The sequence below is a fragment of the Lissotriton helveticus genome, chromosome 3_1, assembly GCF_964261635.1.
Source record: "Lissotriton helveticus chromosome 3_1, aLisHel1.1, whole genome shotgun sequence".
NCBI classification, from domain to species: Eukaryota; Metazoa; Chordata; class Amphibia; order Caudata; family Salamandridae; genus Lissotriton; species Lissotriton helveticus.
Window position 1 is genome coordinate 52,241,530 of NC_136061.1, and position 22,595 is coordinate 52,264,124.

Sequence of the window (22,595 nt, forward strand, 5' to 3'; positions counted from 1 at the left end):
GTCTCGAAGCACAGCATCTTAAAGAAAACATTTATGAACACAAGTCACTTTGCTTAGTACATCTCACTCCAGGGCATGTCTTTAGATTGCATATTATGAATAGAAGAGACTGGTATGTTTCCAGCATGGCCTACACTTCAAATCCTACACTTAGTTATGTGTCGGGCCCCAACAAGGCCCTAGAAATACATCAGTTCTAGTGACATCAGCAGTATCTCTCTGGTGGCATTAGCTTCTCCTCAGCACGTGGCATTTCCTCTACAACTCAAAATATTTCCTGTTACCACCCAATTGTCTTAAACCTCAGATGGTTTCCATTTGTTCTCTAACTAATACACAGTGGGCCTTCTCTGTGAATTGTAGAATAAACTAAACATCAATAAATGTGTGGGTGCCAGGCCACTTTCCTTACCTCATCCACCTTCCGGAGTCCCGCAATGCTGTCCGCCACCTTCACCGGCACCTCTGCGGTGTGGACGACTTCGTTCCTCTGGATCACTTCCTGGATTGCACGTTCTACTTCCTGAAGCTGCTGAGGGGTAACTGGAGCCTACAGGAGGGATGAGGGTTCAGATCAAGCCTTTGGGACACAGGCACTGGTTTGACATTTAGGAGGTTCCAAGGGGAAGAGAGGAAGTGTTAGGCTGATGCCCAGGAGCACGCAAACACAGAAATGATGGCAGCCAATAAAGCAACAACACGGGTAACAGAAAGTAACAGTGATGGGTCCGCAGAGAAGACCAGCTCTCCTACGCTGCGCAGGGACTGCACTTCTACCTGGCATTGGCAGTCTCAGCCTGTGGCATTGTAGCAGAGTACAGCAAACACATGTGAGTAATGATGGTCTATACCCTAAGACAAAGTCTAGTCGAAGCAGCAGGTCAGGAAATAAATGTGCTTTGAAGATTCTGGGATCAATATTTATGCACATATGTCGCCAGCGGAGGGAGTGTCTCTTGGAGACATATAGTATGATTATCTCAGATGTGAAGGCCTTCGTTCTAGTGTTTCCTGCTCTGAAGGCTGTCATATACATCAACATACTCATGAGCTGATGCAGGAAGCCACTCACAACTGCCTGCAAAATACAGCGCCTACTGCAGAGCCTGACCAGGGTCGACTAGCATTCCAACCGGCCACGAGATGAAAAAACAACAGTAGACACAATCATAATAATAATATTAATGCCAACACCAATATTTATACCAATAACAATAGTAACAAGCATTGGCATAGCCAATAGGTCTCGCCTTTGGGACCTTATAAGTGTTTAGCCATGCACCACTTGATGGTGTTGCACCAAGGATATTGTTCTGGATAAACACTTATAAGCTCTCAAAGGTGAGACCTATTGGCTATCCCAATGCTTGTTTTAGGTAGGCATGGGCGATTAAGTAATGTATTTGCCAACAAGCCCAGGATATTATGCTCACTCACAAACTCGATCCAAGTTGCCCAGTTCCAAAGTTGGCAGCTCAAACAGTTAAGCCACATATTTTCCAAATTCTTAAAGCTGTTTTTTTTTTTTCATTCGCTAAAAATACATGAGCATTCACGCATAACAAAACAGAGCAGAGGTGGAGGGCACAAAGAGGCGGTGGAGAAAAGTGTTTGCTTTGAGGATGAACAGTTATTCAGAGAAACTAAGCACGGTACAGTTCATTATACTTTTTACATCAGCCAAATTGTTGTCATGTTATCATGTTCTTGTTTGAATGCTTTTCCACCATGGTTTATTTATTTATTTATTTATTTTAACAATCCAAAAACGCACTGTTACCCGGAAGTGTCCTGGCGCTAACATGGTTGAACTAGGGTGTGAGGGTGAGGAGCTTTAATGAGTAAAGAGCCAGGTCTTCAGTGCTCTTCTAAAAGATAACAGGTCGGGCAACTGTCTGATGTTGAGGGGAAGTTTATTCCAGGCTACTGCTGCGCCTAAAGAAAAACTCCTGCCCTCCCATCTTGCTTTCTTGACTCTGGGGACTGATACCAGCGCCTGCTGCCCTGATATTAGGGTTCTTGCCGGCTTATGCCAGTGGAATAGCAGCTTCATACATCTCGGGCCAAGATCGTGTAATGCTTTAAAGACCACACAGAGTGCCTTGAAAGTTATTCGTTTCCGAACTGGCAGCCAGTGCAGTTTCACCAGGTCCTGGGCAACCGATGCGAACTTGGGGGTGTCTGTGGTCAGGCGTGCGGCTGCATTCTGTAGGATCTGGAGCTTGTTTAGTACGCCCTGTTGGGCGTTCAGCATAAGGCTGTTACAGTAGTCTAACCGTGAGAGGACTAGTCCGGTGACCACTGTTTTTCTATGCTCTACCTCCAAAAAAGGCAGCACTTTCCTAATTGTTTTAAGGATAAAGTGCGTGGATGAGGCAAGTGCGTTGATCTGAGGTTTAAAGGATAATAAATCATCAACCAGGATGCCTAAATTTTTCACCTTAGTCACTGGGGAGGGGAGAGTTCCCATTTCTTCTGGCAACCCTCTCGGGGACCAGAAGTTGTCTTTGGAGCCAAAGAGTAGCACTTCTGTCTTTGACGAGTTGAGCTTAAGACAGTTTTGTGCCATCCAATTACCCACTTCTCGCATGCAGCCTTTGAACCTGTCCGCTGTGCTATCTATTTCACCCGGCAGCAGTGACACAACTATCTGCGTATCATCCGCGTATGTATGTATGTATGTATTTCGATTTATATAGCGCACGAATCACCCAGGGGTCTCAAGGCGCTTGCTTAGGGAACCCGTCCTGGTATTCCCCTGTGAGATACCCCGGCAGGGTATCCACAAGGTGAAAGCCAGGCATCCCGCCGCGAGGGGCCGTAGTGGAGATTAAGCAAGCTATTGCCCAGAGTCGCAGAGTGTGACCCCGTGAGTCGAGTAGGCACCGGAGCGAGAATTGTCGAGTCCGTGGAATTTTGAGCCCGAGACCCGCCGAGGCGGGGAATCGAACCCTGGTCCATGGCCGATCTCAGCTTCCGGGTCTGCCGCCTCTAACCACTGAGCCACGCTTCTCCACTGGCGTATGCTGTGAGGTTAAAACCAAAGGATCGAATTATCGGCGCTAGGGTGGAAACATACACGTTAAAAAGGGTTGGGCTCAAGGAGGAGCCCTGGGGCACTCCACAAGGGAGCGCAAAAGGGCGTGATTCAAAGTCCCCCAGTGCCACCGTCTGAGTCCTGTTGGAAAGGAAGGCCTGTAGGATCTTCAATGCCTTTCCTTGAACTCCGCAGGCCCTCAACCGGTACACCAACAACTTGTGATGGTTCGTGTCGAAGGCCGCGGAAAGATCCAACAGGATCAGGGCGGCTCTGCCTCCTTCGTCCAACACTCTTCTAATGTCTTCCACAGACTTGATTAGGGCAGATTCCGTGCTATGTTCTGCACAGAAACCGTGTTGGCATGGGTCTAGATGTTCTCCCGTTCTCAGGAAGGTACTTAGCTGCGTGTTTAAAGCGACTTCCATAATTTTAGCTGGAAGGGGCAATCTGGCAATAGGCCGGTAGTTGTTCAACTCGGCTATGTCCAGATTGTTTTTTTTTAGGAGGGGTAAAATGGAGGCTCGTTTCCATTTTGCGGGAAATTCCCCCCTATCCAACATGAGATTGAAGAGGGGAGTAAGTCCGGCTGCAATAGTGACCGGAACTAGTTTGGCGATTGCAACAGGGCAGGGATCGTGAGGGGAGCCCGATTTTATCTTCTGAAGTCGGCTCACTACCTCCTTCTCACTAATTTGGGTGAATTGTAGGAGTTTTTCCGGACCGCTGTCTAACTCCGAGTTGATAGTGGAGGGTTCCGGAGAAATTGTTATTTGACTGTCTAGAGAAGAGAAGATTTTTTCGACGTTTTCACGGAAAAACGTGGCCAGCTTCTTGCAAAGTAGAAGACTGGGGGGTACCTCTATGGTCTTGGGGACTGTCAAGGAAGACACCGTTCGAAAGAGTTCCTTCGGGGCATTGCTGGCTTCTTTAATCTTCTTCGTAAAAAAGGCTCGTTTTGCCTGCTGTATCCTCTCTTTGTAGGCTCTTTGCTCGGTATTGAGAATGTTTTTGTCTGTCTCACTAAAGGTTGTCCGCCAGATTCTTGCCCTTTTTTTACACAAAATGTTATGGTCCCTAATCTCTTCAGAGAACCAAGGGGCGGATGGGTTTGAGCGTGTGGAGAGAGAAGTTTTAGGGGGAGCCAGTTGTAAACATGCTGACTCTAGCCAACTAGTATAGGCCAAAACTGCTTCTTCTGCATTTCCTGAGAGGGGCTCCAGGGATGACTTTAATACACCTTCCAGCGCCTCTCGTTTTATGTTGTTCCATTTCCTAACCTGCCTTGGAGTGAATCTGGCTCTAGATGGTCTCACAGGGGGGCTAGAATAACATTAAAATATACTGCTGAATGGTCTGACCAGGGAATTGGCTGGACTGTTAAAACATTAAGGCTCGGGTGATTTGAGAAAATCCCGTCCAGGGTATGCCCTGCCTTGTGGGTCGGACCATAGACCAATTGCTTCAGATCCACCCCCTGTAGTAGGTCAGTCAGGTCGCGAGTGTCTGGGTCCGAGTCGCATTCTAGGTGAAAATTAAAATCGCCTAGTAAAGTAAAGACTTGGGCACTGGCAGCAGCTTCTATTAACTTACCCAGGGCTAAGATAAATGGGGCTTTTGTCCCAGGGGGCCTATAGACTAGACAGCCTCTGAGGGTTTGATGGTCAGATAAGGTGAAATTAAAAAGAAGAGTCTCATCTAGGCCTGTGGGCCCCGGTTGAAAAGACCCTCTGAAAGAGCAGTGGTAGATGACAGCTAAACCACCACCTTTCTTCTTCTCTCGATTTTGGGTATAGCAGACATAATTCGGCGGTGTAGCATTCACTATGTCAGGGCCAGAAGCGGCATCGGTCCAGGACTCCGTGATAAAGGCTATCATCACTCCAGTGTCCTGAATCAGCTCCGCTATTTCTGTACTATGTTTAACCAGAGATCTGGCGTTAAGGAGGAGGCACTTAGCCGAAGGATGACTTTTCCTCACCGGCTTTTCCTTGTTGTCCCTGGGGGGCGCAATCGGAATCCAGCATAGTCTAGGCAAGGCTTGAGAACAGTTTGTACATATAAGAGGGGCCTTCCTTGCGATAACCCCCAATTCCAGGGTTGTGCAACCTGCTAAGTTTAAACTGTACCTCAACGCCCACAGAGCCTCGCTGGTATAGGTAAGCCTCGAGGTCGGGTTGGCTTGGGCCGGCGCAGGGGTCCTGGTCCTAGGCGCGGGTCCGGCGCGGACGGGCGCAGACGGGCTCGCCTTTGGCGTGTACGCTGCGCTCCCTATAAAAATGTGCCATTTTATGCACGTGGGGGCGGGAGGGGCAGAGCACTAGTCTGCTCGCCCAGCTCCTCACCCAAGATGGCGGGACCCACGGAGGAATTGGCTCCGGTTCGAGCCCACCGTGAGTGGTCTGTGGTTGAAATGTAAAGGCTGGATTGGGGGTGAAGTATATATACCATCCATGGGAGGGCCACTTAACACTTCTTGTATTGTGGGTGCGAGGCATAGGTATGTCTGGAGTGTGCATTACTGCACATACCAGGTCTGTCCGAGTATGCATTGCTTCACAGTGCTGGAAGACTCAGGACTCAGCTTGCTGGGCTAGAAGAGCTGGGTTAGCACATGCTTGCATGTGGTAAATGTAGTCACAGCTGTTGCATGGACGTATACAGTTGGTTCTGCAGAATATGCGGTCATAAGTAGAGGAGAGTGAGGGAGCAAATGCCTAGAAGTGAAAGATGCAGAAGTGTGTTGTTGAGAATGATACACTGCCAATTGGTTGGCCTTTGATTCTGTGATGCATTTAGGTGTGTGCATAAGGGTTTGGTGAGATTAGTCTGGGACTGGGTATGGGGCATGCAGACAGAGCAAGGGTTCTGAGTGGGCTTTTGACATGGGATGACTTTGACACTGTGAAGGATGAAAGGGGAAGAACTTGGACGTATGTGTTTTAGTAGGAGTTGAGGAATGTAGTTGTGAAGCTTAGGTGACCGTCTGGTATCTGTTGCCTTATGGGTAAGAATTAGGTACTCAGACTTTGTTTACTACGTTTGAAGAGTAACACATAGCCTTCATTTTGGCCGTTGTTTTTTTTGTGGGTTTCACATGTACTGTCCTGGGAAGCGCTTGCTGAAAATACACCGCCCGCGAGTGGTGCGCGCGGGAGAGAGAGGGGGAGGAGGAGGGGAGCCCGTTAGGGATTCCTGAATCCAAGTTCAGTTCTGCTTGTAGTTTGCGGCAGTGGTGCATTGCATGTCTTTGTGTGTTGAAATTTATTTAAACCAAGTACTGTCCTGGGAAGCGCTTGCTGAAAATACACCGCCTGCGAGTGGTGCGCCCATGTGAGAGAGAGGTGGAGCAGAAGGTGGACCCGCGAGTGCTGCGTGTGCGCGCACTTGGGAGATCAGTCTGCTCATTTTCAAGCACTGCACTCGTGCTTGTGGCGCGCCGCTAATCGCTCCCGCAAGGTGGAAGCCGCAACAAGCACGAGAGCGTGCTTGAAAATGAGCAGACCAATGGCTAAAGGCCCTCCTAGAGCAGCGCATGTGCGCTGCCTTGGCGAGACCTAAAAAGTATTAGCAGTATTAATAGTTACAAATTAATTAGAAATTGGTAAAAATAACTGAAATAATAATAGTAGCAGTAGTAAGTGCAGTGATAATAAAAATATTTGCAATAATACTGGCAATAGTAATAGTTTCTTGCGTATAACCAATGTGCTTCACATAGGACAGGCTGATATACACACATTCTGTGACCGAAATTGGTTCTCATGCAAGTACTTAAAAAAAAAAAATGATAAATTGAACAAAACATAGACCTACTGACTGATTCAGGGAACAATTCTGGACACTGTACTCATGAAACCATGAAATACACCTTACATGTTCTCCTCTCTCAGTGCTCATTTGACTGACCTGTGGCGCGTCCAAGTCCAGCTGAGGATCTTTCCTTAAAGTTACATGTGAGAGCCTACACCAAGGCAGAATGATCCTTACAAACACAGGATTCACTTCAGAGCTCAGGAGGAAGCCCCCACAACTCAGCCCGCTGCACTCTTCCCAAACCCCATGCCACTGCACCTTTTCCCAGCCTCCAAGCCTCTGCACCAGTCAGCCCCCACACCTCTGCACCTTTCCAAGCCCCCACACCTCTGCACCTTTCCCAGCCCACACACCTCTGCACCCTTCCCAACCCACACAGCTGAGAACACGTTTCAGACCCCACCCCTCTCCACCCTTCCCACCTTCCTTCGTAAAGGCTGGAATGTGTTAATGATTATCAATCATTAATTAATTATATAATTATATAAAAGAAGGTTGACAACCGGGCCTAACCCCTCACCGCAGACTCATACCGCTCCTTGCGACACCAATGATGCGTCATATTTAATGTATGACGCATCATGTCACAAGGAGTTACAGATACGTCAGTATTTCTGACGTATCTGTAAGCGCAAAAGTGACGCATTGCTGGAGTGTGTCACAAAAGTGACGCAACTCCAGCAATGCGCCCTTTCACATGGGGAAAGCCCATGTGAAAGGGCCTGCGTCAGTCTTACGCCTGCTGTGAGGCAAGCGCAAGATTTTGACGCAACAGCGTCCTAAAAGTGACGCAGTGAAATCTCATAGATTTCACTGCGTCACTTCTACGACCCTTCCTTGCGTTAATACGCCCCCTTGCATATATTATATCTGGCGCAGGTATAATGTGGCGCAAGGGTTTACAAAGTGACGCATCTACCTAGATGCGTCACTTTGTAAATATGGTGCAACAAGGCACATTATTTACGCTGCTGGTGCGTCACAAAAAGTGACGCACCGGCGGCGTAAAAGTGACGCACAGCCTCATAAATGAGGCCCTCTATGTGACAAAAGTGTTCTGTAGTAGGGGATCTCTGTGTATAGTCATAATCTAGTGAATAGTCCCGCCCATGTGCGTGGACCCCGGCAATCAAAAATAATCTCTTAAGTCGTCAAAAAATTGCAGAACTGCAAAGACACTTAAGAGAAAATTTAAAGACAAATAATGCAGCCTATATCCACAGGCTACACTGTCCAGTACTTCAACTAGAATTTCCACCAAAAATCCACAAACAGCAAAGCCTGTCCAGATTTCCCTTGCAGTTACTGCAAAAACCCCTCAGAAATGATAGAGAGGAAGGCCTGGACAGACAAGCCCCATAGGCTGCCATTATGTGGCTTAAACAGGATACTATGCCTTTAAGGAAACCTTCTAGAACCTTCTCCCAGTATCCCAGAATGCATAGCAGGTCCCACTGACTTCAGTTCTTTTTTCCGGCTCCTGATTACAGGACCCTGGCATTGAGCTCTCCCTTGTTTCAAGGGGTTATTGCATATTTTGGCACTTTTGTGTGTTTAAAAGTGTTGTACTTTACTCTCTTGGTGTTCTCTTTCTCTTCTGTGTGCTGCTTCAGGTGTTTTAGGGCTCTAAAATGCCTGGACTCTTTGTGAAGTGTCCAGCATGTGAGAGGAAGAAGGCCAGGGGTGATCCACATGATCTCTGCATCGTCTGCCTCCCTGAAGATCATGTCCCCAAGGAGTGCGTCATCTGCCAGCAGTTTACCACTCGTACTCTGAAGGAAAGGGCGATGATCAGGCTGTCTGGCCTTGAGGAGAGGCGTCTGCAGGCTGCAGGTGGGTCTGGGCAGTCCGGGAAGGTTCCCTCTGCCTCGGCTGAGGCCTCTGGGGGGCTCCCCAGAGGCAGGAAGTCCAGCAAGCGGTCCCGGTCTCCGTCGACGTCGATAGCTTCGACGACGACGTCGAGAGGGATGACGGCGGTGTGCTCCCTTCTCCCCGGGGCTCCGGGTCGAGACATCGGGACGACTCGACGTCGAAGGCACCGCGGACGAAGCCGACGTCGTCTTCGTCGTCGACATCGAGGGCTTCGGGCCGACGTCATGGACGGAGCAGGCATCGGCGCTCGCCGTCGAGGCGACACCGCCGGTCGCCGGCGAAGCACCGGTCGACGTCGAGGGGATCCTCGGCGTCGAGAACCTCTAGACGGCGGCGGCGACGCTCGTCGTCGGAGAAGGACCGTTCGACGTCGCGGAGGCGGCGTACGACGTCGCAGAGGAAGAGGTCGACGTCTAGTCGGCGGTCGAGGGATCGGCGTTCGACGTCGAGGAAGAAGAGGTCGACGTCGCGGAGGCGGCGTTCGACGCCGGAGTCCCGGAGACGTCCGTCGACGCCGGTGAAGCGGCGCTCGACGTCGAGTAGACGGAGGTCGACGTCTGGGAGTCGGTCAGTCTCTCCAAAGCGTCGCAAGAGGGATTCTAGTCCCAGAAGTCACACTGCTTCCAGTGGAGGACGCAAGAGGAAGCGATCGCCAGCTGAAGGGTCGGGCTCTCAGCCCCCTTCGCCTAAAGGGTCAACGGGCACGGTGTACACTGCGGTGTACACTCCTTCTCGGCCTCGGTCGACGCATACTCCTGTACCTAAGGTGGTCACTCCTCCTCCTCCTCTTCCTAAGGAGGATCCTCCGACACTGCCTCCACTTCCAGCGGACGACCCACCGCCTCCGGTACCTCCACATGGGTCGGCCCCGCAGCCGAAGGTTCCTCCGCCGAGGTCCACTTCTCTGCCGTTTTTGCCTGTGCCTCCTAAGGGGACACCTAAACCTGCACCCAAGGAGGCTCCGAGGAGGACCCCCCCACGGAAACCGGTGGGGCGGCCACGGACTGGCAGATCTCGCTCTCGCTCTCGCTCTGGGAGGCGGGACAGGTCGCGACACAGATCGTCCACGCGGTCGAGACGCCGCCATAGGAGGCGCGAGTCTCGATCCCGTACGGGATCCTCTGGTTCCGGGGAGCGTTCTCCTACCCTGTCAGGATCACCGGACACGAGGGTTTCCCCAATTGATGACCTGGTGGCGTTCCAGGATGTCCTCTTGAGGGGCGCTGCGAAGCTGGGCATACCCCTGACGGTGCCCACGCCTAAGACGTCAGTGATCTTTGAGACGTTGCACCAGAAACACTCGTCTCGCCCTCTCCTGCCTCTGGTACCGGGCCTGGAGGAGCCAGCTATGGACCTTTTCCTCCCCCCCCGCGGTGACAAAGGCGGCGCCATCTAGACTGCTGAGGAAGTACCGGGCCCCGGATTCGGATCCGGCTTTTCTGAGAGCGGAACCCCCTCCGGACTCAGTCATTGTGACGGCGGCACGCAAACAACATGCCTCCGCTCCGTCATCCACGGTCCCCCCGGATAAGGAGTCCAGGTGGATGGATTCGGCAGGGAGGAAGGTCTGTGGTACAGCCGCCACCTCCATGAAGGCTGCGAGTGCCACGGCGCTGTTGGGTCGGTACGCCCGCGCCCTCTGGGACTCCCTTGAGCGCTTTGCGGAGCACTTGCCTCGTGAGCAGCGTGAGGACTTTCAGGAAGTGCTGAGTGAAGGGATGCTGGTGGCCAACCAGATCATCAGCGCGGCAGCGGACTCTTCCCTGTTGGCTGCTCATGAGTTTTGCCATGGCATCAACCAAAGACGTCACGCCTGGCTCCGTCTTACGTCCCTGAAACCGGACGCACAGCAGAGGGTGGCCAATCTGCCGTTCTCCGGCAAGTCTCTGTTTGGGCAACATGCGGACGACGAGATGGCCCGCATGAAGGCGGAGGCCGAGACGCTCACGGCGGTGGGCCTCGAGAAGCCTAAGGAGACGAAGAAGACATACCGCCCTTTCCAACGGCGGTCCGGTGGGCAAGGCCGCGGACGTGGCCAGGCTTCGGGACATTCGCAACAGCAGCAGCAGTTCCGTAAGCCGTTCCAGAAGCGCCAGAGGGGCAGGGGAGGCCAGCAGTCGGCTCCGGCGCCCAAGGGCCAGGCTGGGTCTAGGCCCTAGGAACTTACTTCCCCCGGATCCGTTACCCACTCCGGTAGGGGGAAGCATCCAATTTTTATTGGCAGAGTGGAGAAAAATTACTCAGGACAAGTGGGTGCTGAATATTGTTTGCAATGGATACAGTCTTCGGTTCACCAGCCCGCCTCCATCGATTCCTCCGGTCAGCTCGCGGTTTCAGCTGCTAGAGCTCCAGGTAGAGGCCGATACCCTGTTAAGGAAGAGGGCGATAGAAGACGTGCCTCTGTCCCAGAGAGGAAGAGGCCTGTACTCCCGGTTCTTCCTGGTTCGCAAGAAGGACAAGAGCGAGTTCAGGCCCATTCTGGACTTGCGACAGGCAAACAAGTGGATTCGCAGGGAAAAGTTTCGCATGCTGTCGTTGCATCAGATTTATCCTCAGTTGCAACAGGGGGACTGGCTCTGCGCCATAGACCTACAAGATGCGTACTTCCATGTGCCCATTGCACACAAACACAGGAAGTTCCTGCGGTTCCAAGTCGGCACCAATCATTATCAATACACAGTACTCCCATTCGGACTGAAGTCTGCGCCGAGAACATTCTCGAAGTGCATGGCGGTGGTAGCAGCGCACCGGAGGAGGAACAAGGTGTTTGTCTACCCGTACCTGGACGATTGGTTGATCAAGGCGGCCTCCTTCTCGGAAGCGCGAGTACACTTCCAGAAGACGTGCGTTCTCTTGAACAAACTGGGGTTGCACATCAACATGGCCAAGTCTGTCCCGACTCCGGTCCAATGCATACAATACTTGGGAGCCTCCATCGATACGCTGTCAGCAAGCGTGTCTCCTTCGGAAGAGCGACGATTATCTCTCCTTCGGAAGGCTCAGGCTCTTATGGCGACTCCATCTACGACAGTGAGGACGGTGTCTTCTCTGCTGGGATCGATTGCCTCTTGTATCTTCCTGACGCCGCACGCACGACTGCACATGAGACCGCTGCAGGAGTGCTTGGAAGACCAGTGGGATCAGAGGACAGGATCCTGGGACGACAGGGTTCGACTGTCTCTGCATGCTCTTCAGTCTCTGAAGTGGTGGTGTTCGGCGGGGAATCTCCTCAGAGGGGTTCCTTTTCACAAGGACATTCCCACGCAGACTGTCGTGACGGATGCTTCTCTCCTGGGATGGGGAGCGCACTCCGGGACTCTACAGATTCAGGGAACGTGGTCACCAGTGGAGGCCACGTATCACATCAACTTCCTGGAACTCAGAGCTGTTCACTTGGCACTGAAGGCCTTTCTTCCGTCCTTCCAGACCAGCTCCCTGCTTGTGCAAACGGACAACACTACCACGATGTACTACCTCAACAAGCAGGGGGGCTCGAGATCCCGCACTCTGTCCCAGGAGGCGCAGGCGATCTGGCATTGGCTCCTGGCCAGAGGACTGACGATCACGGCTACCCATCTGCCAGGTGTGCAGAATGTTCAGGCGGACGAACTCAGCAGACTCATTCAGGAAAACCACGAATGGGTCATAAACGACGAAGTACTGGGAGAAGTCTTCGCAAGGTGGGGAACTCCAGACGTAGATCTGTTCGCCACCGCCGAAAACAGCAAATGCCGAGACTTCGCCTCCAGGTACTACCAGCCGGGGTCGCTGGGGAATGCGCTATGGATCAGCTGGTCGAACAGCTTTCTGTACGCTTTTCCACCCATTCCCCTGATTCCGGCGGTACTCATCAAGCTGGCCCGGTCCAGGGCTCGGATGATTCTCATTGCCCCGGAGTGGCCCAGGCAGTGGTGGTTCACGGACCTGCTTCACCGTTCTCTCCTTCCTCACATTCGGTTGCCGTGCAGGCCGGACCTTCTCACGAAGTTCGGGGGGCGGATGTTACACCCCAGCCTCTCGTCTTTGAGTTTGGCGGCATGGCTCCTGAGATAGTGCAATATGGACATCTGAATCTGCCCGACGATTGCATGGACATACTGAAGGAGTCTAAGAGACCTTCCACTAGGACTTCATATGCTTACAAGTGGAAGAGATTTTGTATCTGGTGCCAGTCCAGGAACCATGACCCTACAACCTGCAAGGAAGATGTCATCCTTCCTCAGCGCCAAGAAACCGCTGGTATACGTGCGCTCTAACAGTGCTTTTAAACTCAAACTCAAACTCCTTACCTTTTACATTTGGCGCAGTCTGGCCTTAATGTTCATTCCATTAGGGTTCATCTTGCTGCATTGACTGCCTACAGGAAATGCCCTTCACAGACTTCTTTTTTCCAGATCCCTGTGATCAAAGACTTTCTGGAAGGATTGAAGAAGGTGTTCCCTCCTGTCAGGCTTCCCTCGCCTTCATGGGAATTGAATGTGGTGCTGTCCAGATTGATGAAGGAGCCTTTTGAACCCATTCACAAGGCTTCGTTGCAGCACCTGTCCTGGAAGGCGGCGTTCCTCGTGGCCATTACATCGGCCCGCAGGGTGAGTGAAATTCAGGCGTTGTGTTGTACTGAACCTTATACTGTATTTCATGCTGCTAAGGTTGTGATGCGTACTCACCCTAAATTTCTTCCCAAGGTTATTTCTGATTTTCATGTCAACCAGACCATAACTTTACCTACGTTTTTTCAGAATCCTTCCTCTCCGGCGGAACGTTCTTTGCATTCCCTGGATGTTAGGAGGGTGTTGAAATTCTATCTGGATAAGACCAAAGATATTCGTAGGTCAGACCAATTGTTTATCAATTATGGATCAGTCAGGACGGGTCTTGCTACCTCTAAGCAGTCCATTTCTAGGTGGATTGTGTCCTGCATACAATTGTGTTACCTAAAAGCTAATAAGACCTTAGGAGGTAAGCCTAAGGCTCATTCCACCAGGGGCAAAGCTGCCACGACGGCCTTGCTCCGTAATGTGCCGATTGCAGAAATCTGCAAGGCCGCCACTTGGAAGTCGGTTCATCCCTTTGCTAAGCATTACTGCCTGGACTCTGATGCCAGGGCAGACGCTCAGGTTGGGCAGGCTTCGCTGCGGAATTTGTTCGCACAGTAGTGGCGTTATGTTCTTTCTCCACCGCCGCTTTGGTGTGGGGATGGGCTTGCTATTCTATTCACTAGATTATGACTATACACAGAGATCCCCTACTACAGAAGGAGTAGTTTCTGTCCTGTAACTCCAGTTCTGTAGTAGGGGTATCTCTGTTATAGTCATAAGCGCCCGCCCTCCTCCCCGGTGGAGAATTGTTCATGTAAGTAATGCTACAGGTCTGGCGTTTTACGCCTTCAAAAAGAACTGAAGTCAGTGGGACCTGCTATGCATTCTGGGATACTGGGAGAAGGTTCTAGAAGGTTTCCTTAAAGGCACAGTATCCTGTTTAAGCCACATAATGGCAGCCTATGGGGCTTGTCTGTCCAGGCCTTCCTCTCTATCATTTCTGAGGGGTTTTTGCAGTAACTGCAAGGGAAATCTGGACAGGCTTTGCTGTTTGTGGATTTTTGGTGGAAATTCTAGTTGAAGTACTGGACAGTGTAGCCTGTGGATATAGGCTGCATTATTTGTCTTTAAATTTTCTCTTAAGTGTCTTTGCAGTTCTGCAATTTTTTGACGACTTAAGAGATTATTTTTGATTGCCGGGGTCCACGCACATGGGCGGGACTATTCACTAGATTATGACTATAACAGAGATACCCCTACTACAGAACTGGAGTTACAGGACAGAAACTACTCCTTCCTTGCTACTCTGTGGTGTAAACCAACTCCATAAGCAAGTCTAACCAACTCATCATTCCCTAAGATCCGGCCACATTAAAGCCGTCAATGTGTAAGTATATGAACATGAATCCCTCACGGGTTTGTAGCGCGCTCTACAAATGGTTGATTGATTGATTGATTGATTGAATGAATACTAAATATTAATGGTTTTCAGTGGCTAAAACATGCTGGGTTCACCACGCGGTTCGTACAGATTGTGGGGTAAGTAATGCAATGAACCGGTCTATATGTCCATCGTCCACTCGTCTTCCATTCTGCATGCGCTGTGCCATCACCAGTGCTCTGCAAACCCACACACCCTTCTTACCTTGATGCTGACATCAAACCGCAGCCGGTCAGCAGCAACATGTGACCCTCGCTGCTCGGTGCTCTCTCCCAGGACGCGGCGGAGGGCAAAGTTTAGGAGGTGGGTAGCGGTATGTTTCACCATACAGGACAAGCGCTGCGTCTGGAAAAAAAGGAGTGTCGGTCAACTCACAGGGAAAGATCAAAGGAGCAGGCACTGGAACAGAGAGGAAAGGAGGGGAGCTTGACAGGAAGTGTTTAATAACAGGCACAGGGGGGACTAACAAGGAAGGATCACAGGAGCAGGCACTGGAACAGAGAGGAAAGGAGAGGAGCTAGACAGGAAGTGTTTAGTAACAGGCACAGGGGAGACTCCGAGGGAAAGATCATAGCAAGCACTGGAACAGAGAGGAAAGGAGAGGAGCTAGACAGGAAGTGTTTAGTAACAGGCACAGGGGAGACTCACAGGGAAAGATAACAGGAACAGGCAGTGGAACAGAGAGGAAAGGAGAGGAGCTTTATAGGAAGTGTTTAGTAACAGGCACAGGGGAGACTCACAGGGAAAGATCATAGGAGCAGGCACTGGAACAGAGAGGAAAGGAGGGGAGCTAGACAGGAAGTGTTTAGTAACAGGCACAGGGGAGACTCACAGGGAAAGATCATAGGAGCAGGCACTGGAACAGAGAGGAAAGGAGAGGAGCTTGACAGGAAGTGTTTAGTAACAGCACAGGGGGGACTAACAAGGAAAGATCATAGGAGCAGGCACTGGAACAGAGAGGAAAGGAGAGGAGCTAGACAGGAAGTGTTTAGTAACAGGCACAGAGGGGACTAACAAGGAAAGATCATAGGAGCAGGCACTGGAACAGAGAGAAAAGGAGAGGAGCTTGACAGGAAGTGTTTAGTAACAGGCACAGGGGAGACTAACAAGGAAAGACCATAGGAGCAGGCACTGGAACAGAGAGGAAAGGAGAGGAGCTAGACAGGAAGTGTTTAGTAACAGGCACAGGGTGGACTAACAAGGAAAGATCAGAGGAGCAGGCACGGGAACAGAGAGGAAAGGAGGGGAGCTTGAAAGGAAGTGTTTAGTAACAGGCACAGGGGGACTAACAAGGAAAGATGATAGGAGCAGGCACTGGAACAGAGAGGGAAAGGAGAGGAGCTATACAGGAAGTGTTTAGTAACAGGCACAGGGGGGACTAACAAGGAAAGATCATAGGAGCAGGCACTGGAACCAAGAGGAAAGGAGAGGAGCTAGACAGGAAGTGTTTAGTAACAGGCACAGGGGAGACTAACAAGGAAAGATCATAGGAGCAGGCACTGGAACCAAGAGGAAAGGAGAGGAGCTTGAGAGGAAGTGTTTAGTAACAGGCACAGGGGGGACTAACAAGGAAAGATCATAGGAGCAGGCACTGGAACCGAGGGGAAAGGAGAGGAGCTAGACAGGAAGTGTTTAGTAACAGGCACAGGGGGGACTAACAAGGAAAGATCATAGGAGCAGGCACTGGAACAGAGAGGAAAGGAGAGGAGCTTGACAGGAAGTGTTTAGTAACAGGCACGGGGGGACTAACAAGGAAAGATCATAGGAGTAGGCACTGGAACAGAGAGGAAAGGAGAGGAGCTAGACAGGAAGTGTTTAGTAACAGGCACAGGGGGGACTAACAAGGAAAGATCATAGGAGCAGGCACGGGAACAGAGAGGAAAGGAGGGGAGCTTGAAAGGAAGTGTTTAGTAACAGGCACAGGGGGGACTAACAAGGAAAGATGATAGGAGCAGGCACTGGAACAGAGAGGGAAAGGAGAGGAGCTATACAGGAAGTGTTTAGTAACAGGCACAGGGGGGACTAACAAGGAAAGATCATAGGAGCAGGCACTGGAACCAAGAGGAAAGGAGAGGAGCTAGACAGGAAGTGTTTAGTAACAGGCACAGGGGAGACTAACAAGGAAAGATCATAGGAGCAGGCACTGGAACCAAGAGGAAAGGAGAGGAGCTTGAGAGGAAGTGTTTAGTAACAGGCACAGGGGGGACTAACAAGGAAAGATCATAGGAGCAGGCACTGGAACCGAGGGGAAAGGAGAGGAGCTAGACAGGAAGTGTTTAGTAACAGGCACAGGGGAGACTCACAAGGAAAGATCATAGGAGCAGGCAATGGAACCGAGAGGAAAGGAGAGGAGCTTGACAGGAAGTGTTTAGTAACAGGCACGGGGGACTAACAAGGAAAGATCATAGGAGTAGGCACTGGAACAGAGAGGAAAGGAGAGGAGCTAGACAGGAAGTGTTTAGTAACAGGCACAGGGGGGACTAACAAGGAAAGATCATAGGAGCAGACACTGGAACAGAGAGGAAAGGAGAGGAGCTTGAGAGGAAGTGTTTAGTAACAGGCACAGGGGGGACTAACAAGGAAAGATCATAGGAGCAGGCACTGGAACAGAGAGGAAAGGAGAGGAGCTTGACAGGAAGTGTTTAGTAACAGGCACAGAGGAGACTCGCAAGGAAAGATCATAGGAGCAGACACTGGAACAGAGAGGAAAGGAGAGGAGCTTGACAGGAAGTGTTCAGTAACAGGCACAGAGGAGACTCGCAAGGAAAGATCATAGGAGCAGACACTGGAACAGAGAGGAAAGGAGAGGAGCTAGATAGGAAGTGTTTAGTAACAGGCACAGAGGAGACTCGCAAGGAAAGATCATAGGAGCAGACACTGGAACAGAGAGGAAAGGAGAGGAGCTTGACAGGAAGTGTTCAGTAACAGGCACAGAGGAGACTCGCAAGGAAAGATCATAGGAGCAGACACTGGAACAGAGAGGAAAGGAGAGGAGCTAGACAGGAAGTGTTTAGTAACAGGCACAGAGGAGACTCGCAAGGAAAGATCATAGGAGCAGACACTGGAACAGAGAGGAAAGGAGAGGAGCTTGACAGGAAGTGTTCAGTAACAGGCACAGAGGAGACTCGCAAGGAAAGATCATAGGAGCAGGCACTGGAACAGAGAGGCTCCTCTCACGGCTCCTCTACGGGAGACCTCAAAAACCCAGTGCTGTGGACAAAATATCGGGTGTACATTTATTTTTAGTTTTACATAGCGCAAACTAGACCCGAGACATCGAGTATCAGAGCGCTTTACATGAGCGCCAGTTTCGTTACAGATTCATTTTTGTCAGGCACGGGGAGATTAAGTGATTTGCCCAGAAACACAGATTGTTTAGCATCATTGTAAACACTCGAGCCCGATTCCCCAGATTAGAGGTCGGCCGCTCTAGCCGTTAGGCTACACCCTCTCCTCATGACATAGGTCTTCTATGGGACGGAATCTCAAAGGCCTCGTCCTGCAGACTGAGGGACCGAAAGCACTAAGGAGGAGGGCCTCGAAGACACAGTCCTGTGTCCAGAACATTGGCTATGAGGACATTGCAGTTTTCCCTATGCTAGCCTAACTATGCACGTTGTAGGCCGCTTCTGCTTTGCACACGTTACCAAAGCAGTTTGTTTTTGGGCCACATTGCGTTCTCGCATATAGTTAACACATGTTTATTGCCCTTTTTCTGGGATTTAGACTGCACAGCCTAGGCAAGGTCAAACAACACTGCTTCTTTTTATCCTCTGTGGTCGGACATTAGCACCTAAACATAACAGAGACACCCAGCTGCTGTTTTTGAAAACTCACGCTTTATCATATAACCCAGGACATTTTGTACTAAACAGACCGAGAGCAGAGGTTGGGAGGCGGCACAAAGGTCCTGAGACAAGAGCTGAGCCGACTGGGATGTAGAACTATCTATGAATGCTAAGATATGGGGTACGCTGCCAAGTCCAGAGATCTATAATCTATAATCATTTCGCTTTCGTAGTGAGCGTGGCTTTAGGCAAATCTATCAGATAATATGCCAGGACTCTTTAGTGTATACGGTCTAATAGCTATGCTGATGACAATACTGACCTGCATTTGTTTGCTAGTTGTGGCACAACTAATGCATATTAGAGCACACTAGTTTCAATAAATATTATAAACTTTTCTTGCATCTCTTTTCTTTTTATTGTGGACAAGAACGAGTGAGACAACGAAAGGGGGCGACTGGTAACTGCGATCCTGATAGGCTTGGGAGTGCGTGCCAAATCCTTTGTCTGGAAAAGTTAGGAGGGCAAGTGAGGCACCACGTCGCGCCCATAGGTAGTGACGTGGTACGGTGACTCAGTCCCTACATACTGATGTTCTATAGCCCCAAGCATAGTTCTGTTCTTGAGCAGAATCCCTGCAACATGGGAAACACACAAATCTTGTATGGCAGGAACCTTAAAAGGCCAGTCTCGCAGACATGGGGTCGTTGAGCACCCAGGTCTTTCATGGAGATGGAAACTGAGTGTTTTTAGTGTTTGCAGGTGGTGTCGAAGACCCCACACAAACACTAGGATTAACTACAGAAAACTTCCTAATCTAAGGGATATAGCGACCCAAAGTCATTTCGAATCTTTTAAAAGCCAGCAGAATACATGGGTACCACTTAACCTAAAGCGTTCAATTGTAAACAGCACTGCAAATACATGGTTACCACTTTTACGTAAAGGGTTCTATTACAGGCACTACTGAATTCAATTCTGATGGGAAAATATGGAAATAGTTACAATTACACACTTGTGTGTAATCCATTGAGCGACGGTCCGCTGCCTGATGTACATATAATAAGAGTGAACCCTCTACAGCAGTGTAAATAAAATCCTCGACCCACCCAATTTTTTCACAATTATTCTGCTAAATTGGCAATGTTTAACCCCTCCCATGCTGATGACGAGCTCAGCTCGTCATGGCCGTTAGAACGCTCACAAGCGGGGATAATTCCCCCGCTGTGCTGAGAGTTCTAAGGAACGGGCGTGGCCGTGACGAGCTCAGCTCGTGATCAGCACACGAGCACCGTGGCTGATGACGAGCTCAGCTCGTCATGGCCGTTAGAACGCTCACAAGCGGGGATAATTCCCCCGCTGTGCTGAGAGTTCTAAGGAACGGGCGTGGCCGTGACCAGCTCAGCTCGTGATCAGCGCACGAGCACCGTGGCTGATGACGAGCTGAGCTCGTCATCAACCCCCGCAGCCAAAGGGTTAAATATATCTAAACATATTTAAACATTGAAGTTAAGCTCAGTTACTCCATTTTACACATACTACCAGTCAGAATATAATGAGAAAAGTTGTTAGTGATGGACCATTACAAAGTGGCTCACTGCCAGTCATGTTTTTCACACTTAAACTAAAGCAAGATGCTTCTCTTGGCTAGAAACTGTAATCCACCCCCTGAGAACACTAAAGGCCCCCCCAGGGGGCCTTTAGTGATGATTGAAGACCTCTGTGAGTGATGTTTGAAGACCTCTGCTCTACAGTGACCAGGACAGAGATTATATGCCTCAGTGGCACAACCATCCAATTGAATGTTGGTGACTTACCTACCTCGTCAATAAAGAGCGTCACTCGGTCCCCAACCTGCAGGTTGTCGGACGCGGTCACTTCATGGACGACGTACCCTCCCGCCACATGAACGGCCTCCACCGGGAACAGGACATCCTAAAAAGGAGATCGAGGGGAAATTTAATCACAACAATTTCCCACAGAACTCATGTTCACCACATAATACGTTTATAAACCAATGTCTTGGGACTGGCTGAGCTAATCCTGACATTCAACAAAGAGCTGTAACTATCAACGATACTGTGGTATATAAATATGTGGTATATAAATAAATAATACCGGATCTAGGTTTGTCTGGATATAGCAATAATCAGATAGCTCAATAAATAAGAGTCAAGATTCGAGGTAGTAGGAGTTTTTGCAGGTTTATTACAGCATAAAGGACAGGAGCGGGACAACCTGCATAGGAATAGGATGGCAGGGCCCAGCAGCTGCTGGGGCTGGATCTGGGATGAGCGCGCTAACATTTAATAACAATACACAATCATATATACTAAAACAGTTGCATTACAATACATACGATAGGCGGAGCAGTGGGTGTGATCAATAGCAGTCGCGAAAGATAAGGGTGAAAGTAGGTGTAACAGAGGCGTATACATAGACATGTGATGCAAACGTAACAGAATATGTCATGAATGGGGCGGAAACATGGAGGGGGCTACCTAAGGAGCCAGGACCTCTGACCTAATGGTGCGCGCAAACTGGCAATGACGTGTTACTAGGAGAAGCTGGGGGCTTCGAACTCTGTGCTAGGAGCAGAGACTGAAGTCTGGAGAGTCAGGGCGACATGTACCTAAGCAGTATCTAGTATCTGATGTTTAGAGAACATGTTGATGGAATCCAAAAGTTATCGGGGTAAAGGCGAACAGACTCTAAGACTGGAGCATGCATTATTCTACATGTAGTGCGTGATGAAGAATATTAAATGACCATTAAATGCAGTATTTCTCTAACGTGGAGACGTAAAGGCTAGACAATGACGGAAACTATTGATGCGATTCAGTAGCTTTAGGAATGCAGAGAAGGAGGACTGAACTGATAACTGGAATCATAACATACTCTTGGCAGACTCAGAGGCAGAGCTAGGCTGAGCCGGGCACTGCGAGGCAGGAAGTAAGTGAAGGGTCGAGGATACAGGTGGGGGCTGTATCGCTCCTCAGCGAGGGCTTCAGGAGACAGGAGCTGAAATCTGGTGTCCGGGCCCTTTTGAGGCCTAGGAACGGGGGCTTTACAATGAAATAACGTCCACACTGAGAAACGTGGCAACGTAGCTTTACATAGGCCTGATATTCGTAGTATTCACGAGAACTGGAAACTGACATACTAAAGGTGGACACAACTGTAATTGCGTCTTTAATCAAACATGGGGAATACATATGCATATTAATCATGCACAGATAACATATGATGGAGGACGCGTAGGGACACAGAACATGGCAAAATTTACTTTTCCACATTCCCTCCTTGTCACTACGTTTCCTTCAGGAAACATCAATATTCATGATACCATCTATCATTTCATACAGTATCATTTGCTCGTCTGCTGGGGAATAGGAATACAAGAGGTAGCACAAATGCCGCAAATCGCAGGGCCACATTGTATACAGAGGCAGCAGCTGAATATGATCGCTACTGCAATACCTAGAAAGGACAAGACTTTCCATCCCCAAGCGGAAATTATAGTCCAGAACCAACCGGACCATGTCCAGGTGCCTGGATCTTGGTGTAACAGATGGGCAATTTTATGGAGTCTGGTTATAGCTGAATAAACAGACGGCGCGCGGTATTTGGAATGAAAATGCAGCAACTAGATCTGATGACTCTACAGGCCCCGCCCCTATCAGCCAATATGACGTCAAGGACGAGACGATTCTGGAGCACGACAATTCTCATAAAGGATTGTTCTTCGGTTAAATTACTTAGAGCAGAAGTAGTCTCAATTACTACTGCTTCGAGTGTTCTGGTTAATCTACGTATCAGTTTACTATTCACAACTGTACCTAAATAAGGAAAGACACCTTTATTGATATCTATATATTGTTCTAGAGTAGTTTCAGTATAATCGACAATCGGGAGGTTTCTCTTGTGTCTAGTATGTACTAGGTGGGAATTCCTATGGTAGTCGGGTGGGGCTAGAAAAACCGGTGGCAGTAGGAAGGCAATGTAACAGGTTCCCTCCCAATCGAGGGGCAGACGAACATATGCGGTCTGACCACAAATAAAATAAGAATGACGTGAAGCTTTGAAAATAGATTTCCCACTGT

General features: G+C 49.8%; 1 protein-coding gene across 3 annotated transcripts in view; it reads right to left on the minus strand.

Annotated features, from left to right (window-relative positions):
• Window positions 1-22,595, minus strand: part of LOC144822096 (alanine--tRNA ligase, mitochondrial-like) — a 198,704-nt gene that overhangs the window by 78,375 nt on the left and 97,734 nt on the right. For 2 of the 3 annotated variants that reach the window (XM_078679217.1, XM_078679219.1), the window contains exons 13-15: window positions 20,314-20,427; window positions 14,909-15,049; window positions 413-550 (exon numbers count right to left, since the gene is read on the minus strand). In XM_078679217.1, coding sequence (XP_078535343.1) covers window positions 413-550; window positions 14,909-15,049; window positions 20,314-20,427 — 393 coding nt within the window. The remainder of the gene's footprint in view (window positions 1-412; window positions 551-14,908; window positions 15,050-20,313; window positions 20,428-22,595) is intronic. The other variant, XM_078679218.1, reaches the window with a different exon arrangement.